A 6000-nucleotide genomic window follows, 5' to 3' on the forward strand; every position below is an offset into this window, starting at 1 on the left:
AATGCGAAGTAAACTGTTTTTATCATATTTTTAAACTGTTAAATCACTTGTGCATTTTATTTCGATTTTTTAAATTCTAAAACAGCCACATAGTCAGCCTCCTTTCTTTTAGTTATGGCAACATGCAAAAGAGGTATTGACTTGCTCTCCCCACTCTCCCCCAAAATTGGTACCGTAAATTGACCACAACCAATGTGAGCTATTTATATAAAAAATCGCATCATCCATCTAAAGCTTAATATTTGCAAGAGTCTATGTGGAAGTGGAATAGCGAATAGAAAATTTGAACATTAAAACCCCTTTAAGTACTACTTCTTCTAGTCTATCAAGTTCTGCTTCGCACCCTAGTAAAAATTTAACGGAAAGCCTAACAAATCAATAGTAATAATGGATTATCCTTAGATGGAGCTTGTGGTCTAGTGCGACCAAGTCGACCAAACGAAATAATTCTCTCGCTACCGAAATTTTTTCGTGTTTCATTACTGCTTATTAATTAAACAGAAAAATATAGCTCTGATCAAGGGCTATCGATTGCCGTAAAGTTTTGTGCAGTTTGAGACACATGTAGGCATAAATTAGGTCATTTAAAATAATTGTCAGTTCCGCACTCGTGAGTAATTTACTGACATAAATTTAAATATAATTTACTCATCTTTATATTCAGTGGTACCCTACAATTGATATATTTAAAAATCCCTATTTTTGAGGCTATCTATTGGTATTGATTGGAATCTAAGTTTAATTTCAAATTTTATTTGCTAAAATTTTGTAAACTACTTTGAGTGCCATTTTGGAAAACTGGCAACACTGCCGTACACTTCAAAACTTTTGTTTACAGCCTTCTTAAAAAAAATTACTGTGGAGGATTCGAGTCTTGGGTTGGAAACATATTAGATGGTATCAATTTGAAAAAGTATTTGGAAATCCATGGAATCCATGGAAATCCAACGCGAGAAAACAAGTTTATTTTGTAAACAACCCTTCAAGTGATTCTACCCAACTGATATTTCGTAGAGACCGAGAGCAAAAGCTAAAATAGCAAAAATCATTGTTTGAACCTAGATTTCTTTGTGTTTTTCCTTTGTCTTGTCGGTATTGTCAGCTTTGCTTTCCATGACAGCCGAAAGATAGGTCCCTTTTTCTGAATAATTGGATGCTTCCAATTGACCACGTAACTCTAGAGATCATTATATGATTATACTAGAATACTAAAAAAATACATTATGGACTAAAAACAAAAAACACCTTCTAGATTGATTGTACGGTCCACATATACTTTCTCGAACTCACTCCTCTTCTTTTGTTCTTCTTTACAGGAGGTTTCTCATCATCATAACTGGAATAAATTGTTTGTATGTTTTCTATGAACTTGACACTTTCTCGATACTTCATCCTATTCTTCAAATTACGAGCTTCTGTTTTTGTCTTGCATTTCGTCGTTGCACTCTTTTAATTGTTCCAATTGTATAATATAGCTTGAAATAAAAAGATTGTTTACACTTTTACTTATCAACAAGATTTATTTTTGATTTACTGTAAAAAGAAAAACCTGAAGGGCAAAGTACTGATAATGGATTGGACACCAATTTCTTCCGACATTATTCAGTGGTATGGTTTGATGCCTCTCTTGGCTCTTCATTTGTGGGTTGGTAATCCTGCAAGATAAAAAGAATTAACTACTCTGTACGCTTGAAATAAAACAAATAATGTGCTCACCTTAGGGTATGTATGAAAGGCTCGAAAACACACCTCGTCGGCTGAAATAATGTGAACAGGATCTACAATAATAACCACATAGGGTTCCTGAAAAGTTGGGTTAAGAACCTAGAGATAAACATAAATCCCTGAGAGCCAGCAGCCAAACCCAGGGTGTGAATGCTACCTTAAAATTTTCATGACGATTAACCTTCAGCTGCAAAATTAGCACAAACCAATGAATTGTCCATACCTTGATGCTTTTTCATTGGTCTTGAAAGCCACATCTTCGTTTGCTAATTTTAAAAATAATTTTTAGCTTCTCTCTTTTCTTGCCTTTCGTCTCGAAACTCGTCTACTGTGAAATTTCAATGCCGCTTGGGTTAGTGGTAGATCTTGGGGTTTAACTGCTTGACTTACATTTTTAACTTTTTTCTCGAAGACATTGAACGTTATTGTGTTGTCAATTCCTTTAGTTGTTTCTCCTCCGTAAACTAAAATCATCGTTTTTACCCCATTTACATCAATTAATGACGTTTTGAAGTCTTATATAAGAAGAACGTTGCGTAATTTTTGAAATCTGGTTTAGTATTTAGGAGCTTCAGGGTAATTGCCAACCTAGCCTCTACATCTTGAGACAAACCTTTGTTCACCCATTCAGACGAAGGGTTTTCTCAAGATTATTTTAATTTGTTTTCATTTTTTTTCTTTGAACTGATATTCTTTGGAATTATAGAATTTTTTTCATACCCTTTTTATGGCTTATGTATCCACTTCCGCAAATGCTTCTTGAGACAAAGCTTTGTCTGTAATTTTTAATTTTGTTAATTGTAATTTAACAATTAACTGTGGAAAATTATAAGTAAGATTTTTTTTGTAAAGTCACCGGCTTGAGTGGAGATAAAAAAAGAGACATTCTTCATTTGAATGAAAAGCCCCACAAGGTTTCGTTTCTGCTTATTAAAAGGAGTCTTTCTGTTTTGTCGTGATCCAAGATAAGCCAGGGATTTTGTTTTCAATTCTTTTAAGATTTCTGGAAGATCTTCAATGTTACACTGATTGGAGTTCAACAGAGAGGTCAACTTATCATTATATACCGCTACACACTTCGAAGCCTTTACGAAAAAGATAATAACCTATAAATAGTTATACACTTTTTTGAAAAATTTATACCCTTTTTAATCGTTTACTGAGAATCGAAGGCCTTCTTTCAATTTTACCCCAGTTCCAGTACAGAATTGCAGCAGAAAGTAAATCCATCCGGTCTAAGAACATACAATCGTAAATCAACGAAGAATATTAATGGATGGGAATGACTTACTTGCTTTGCTCATATGCTTCGTTACATTACCATACAGAGACAGTTTAGAAAAAACTTGCTCGTGCTCCTCGCCAACAGTGAGACCAGCTCCTTTCTGCCAGTGGGGGTTATAGAGAATCTAGAACTTCAAAAATTGAATTAATCTGTATCTGAACTGTAACTGACACATTACGGTATCACCGGACACGGCCAATGATGAGCTTTGGCGTGCATTCTGGGTAAAATGCCTTTCATTTTACTTGTCATCTGCTGATACTCCGGAAAAGCTATAGCCACTTTTCTTACAAATTTTTCGTAACTGCAAATGACATCATTGCAGAAAAATTTGCAGTTCAATCCAAATACAAGTTTTTGGAGAAATAAAGTGTATGTCATAGATTCCCCTTCGTGCATGTTGATTGCACCCAGCCCTATTCCATGACGGCAGACACTGAGAAGAAGACCGGTCTCATCGGATTTTGACCTTTTACAAGAATCCACCTTCGCAGCTTTAAAAGCTGAGCCTCCGCACATCTCCTTTTTTGTGTCTGAAGAAAAAAATTCCTTTAATCAGCTGTGTTAAATAATTAAAAATTATTATTTTTTTATTTTGGTGTAAATTCTGTTTCGAAAATTTGCTACGTCCTTGTCCGATTTAATGACCAAGTCACCAAACCTCAGTGCTTCTTCTTGGATGCTAGATATCAAATTAAAGTTATCAATTGTATAAATGGATTCTTTAATTAACTAAAAATAAACTTTCTCTTTCGTTTTGTGGATTTAGAACCTTTCCAGCAGAGGCATGGCGTTTCAACTTGACATTCCCGTTTGAAGAGCCCATTACGGGAGATTTCCCACAAGGGGGATAAGACACTGTGCTCATGTTCTTTATTTTTACCTTGATATTCAAGCGACAAAGCTCCCATTCCTTAAAGGCCCTTGAGAACAAAAGGTCATTCACAATTGGACTCTAAATTTAAAAAAAATTTATGATGTACTTTTTTATGAATCATATAGCTTATTTAAATTCTAAACAATTTACTCTCCCAGATTCCTTTGAAATTTCTTCTTTGGTATTGATAAACATTTTTTCAGAATTCAAAGGGGATTTATGCCTCAGATGATACCACATGGTAAATAATTCTTCGCAAAACAGATAACTGATAGATGTTTTGGCACGTGCAAGCCAAAATCCAGAAAAAAATATAGTCGTTTTTGTCAGCGTCTGTTATCTCTCTGCAATTCATGCACAAGAAGCTTGCAGCTCTTAAATCAAAACGTCGTTTTTCAAATAAGAAAGTAAAATATGTTTTATCATTAGACCAGATATATACATAGAAAATAAAACATCAAACACCTTGATTCATATTTCCTTTGCCGCTACATTTCACACACTGAAATAGAACAAAACAAGGAACACAAATATCTAAAAAAATGAAGTTGAAAAATATGAAATACATTTGGTTTAAAAATACATCACCTTTCAATACAGATTTCCAATCTTTGTCCCAAAACTCATAAGGTTTCAATGGCTGCAAAATTTCCTTATTGACCAAATATCTATGGTGAAACGGTTGTCGACAATGCAAAACATCATCACAATCCCAGCACAGGTGATATTTGCAGGTCATGCATCTAACAGCAGCTAACTCCAAAACTTTTTGTCATACATTACAACAAGTATTTCTGAAAGGATGCTTTGACACATAACTTTCAAAAATGTCAGTTCGAACATTTTACCATTCTTTTCTCTTGCCCCTTTTCTTGCCGAACTGGTTTGTTGAAGCAGCTCTAAAGTCTTCCTTTAAATTTTCAATCAGTTTTTGTTGAACTTCATCTAACTCTTCTGAAACAAAAAATAAATGTATAACGTAAATATTAAGAGACCACTATGTTTGGAGGAGACACATTTATTAGAATTACATACCAAATAGAGGAGAAGTATCTGTGAGTTGTTGGTGAGTTTGAGAGGTTGTGGCAGAAACAATTTCATGGCAGTTAACGTTACCAATTTTATTATTTGAAAAAAATTTTTTTTCACGTTTCCTACCAGTATAGTTAAACGTTTTTCCACAAACCTTGCTGTTAGTATTCCTTTTTTTTTGTTTTTTTTCGATTGTTTTTTTGTTTTTCAACACCTTGTGTGTCAGCTAAAGATTTTCTTGTATATTTACGTTTTCCCTTCTTACACCTGGGAAGATTAACATCTATTTCCTCGCAAGGTTCATCACTTGAACTTCAAGTTTCACATTTTTTATCCGTAATGTTTATATACAAAACTCAAGCAAACGTGTTTCAAAATGACAGAAATCAATTAAAGGATATTCATAGGAATATTCCACTTTGAATATGTCCGTTAGGTGGCACCATACAGTGACAAGGTAAATTACAAAACTCAAGCAAACGTGTTTCAAAATGACAGAAATCAATTAAAGGATATTCATAGGAATATTCCACTTTGAATATGTCCGTTAGGTGGCACCATACAGTGACAAGGTAAATAAACGAGATAGGAAAAACAATGGATTTAGTATTTCTAGAATTATTTTTTATTTACTTTTTAACAGTATTTAGATATTTACAAAATAAAAACCTGCATTAATTGTGTTTCTCGGTAGGGGTTCTAACTCGTTTCATTTTATAATAGATTCAAAGTGTTAAACTCACTTCCTAACATCTCATAAGATGGCGCAGTTCCTCTTAAACGTATAGGATAGGTTCATAGCCTAGTTAAATGACTAGCCTATGGATAGGGTGAAAGTCTAATGTAATTCTAAAAGTCTAAAATTCTTTCTGCGATCTATTTTACAACCATGTTTTTCAATTTGAAAAAAAAATTATTTCTTGGTTCTTATTTGGCTTACTATAACCACTTATCTCCCTTTTAACAAAAAAATCAATTATGATTAAAGGCAAAGAGTAAAAATTTCAACAAATAATAAAAATAATAAAGCAATTAATAATATTTAATTACGTTCCAAATCAAAATGTTACTGAATTATAAA

General features: G+C 33.4%; 1 protein-coding gene and 1 long non-coding RNA gene across 3 annotated transcripts; both read right to left on the reverse strand.

The window, feature by feature from the left end:
- Positions 1-2427: 2427 nt before the first annotated feature.
- On the reverse strand, positions 2428-4274 carry LOC124328898. Its single transcript, XM_046787743.1, has 7 exons — positions 4038-4274; positions 3754-3965; positions 3596-3692; positions 3197-3543; positions 3017-3134; positions 2869-2960; positions 2428-2810 (listed from the first exon to the last, which is right to left on the reverse strand). Exons 4-7 carry the CDS (start codon positions 3527-3529, stop codon positions 2538-2540), a joined length of 816 nt encoding a protein of 271 aa, XP_046643699.1. The 5' UTR covers positions 3530-3543; positions 3596-3692; positions 3754-3965; positions 4038-4274; the 3' UTR covers positions 2428-2537.
- An 81-nt stretch (positions 4275-4355) lies between these two features.
- LOC124328914 lies at positions 4356-5369 on the reverse strand. Of its 2 annotated transcripts, none has more exons than XR_006916544.1 (3): positions 4923-5369; positions 4476-4841; positions 4356-4389 (listed from the first exon to the last, which is right to left on the reverse strand). It is a non-coding gene; the product is annotated as an uncharacterized LOC124328914 (long non-coding RNA). The 2 variants fall into 2 exon arrangements; XR_006916543.1 differs by having other exon boundaries at positions 4356-4421.
- Between the last annotated feature and the right edge of the window lie 631 nt (positions 5370-6000).

This window comes from Daphnia pulicaria, chromosome 3, assembly GCF_021234035.1.
Source record: "Daphnia pulicaria isolate SC F1-1A chromosome 3, SC_F0-13Bv2, whole genome shotgun sequence".
Lineage (NCBI taxonomy): Eukaryota > Metazoa > Arthropoda > Branchiopoda > Diplostraca > Daphniidae > Daphnia > Daphnia pulicaria.

Excerpts from the sequence above, each read along its gene's own strand:
- LOC124328898 (XM_046787743.1), bottom strand. The coding sequence starts at position 3,529 with ATGTGCGGAGGCTCAGCTTTTAAAGCTGCGAAGGTGGATTCTTGTAAA. Across the intron at positions 2,961-3,016 it reads GAAGCATATGAGCAAAGCAA|ACCGGATGGATTTACTTTCT; the intron begins GTAAGTCATTCC and ends GTATGTTCTTAG. Across the intron at positions 2,811-2,868 it reads TCAGTAAACGATTAAAAAGG|GCTTCGAAGTGTGTAGCGGT; the intron begins GTATAAATTTTT and ends TTTTTCGTAAAG.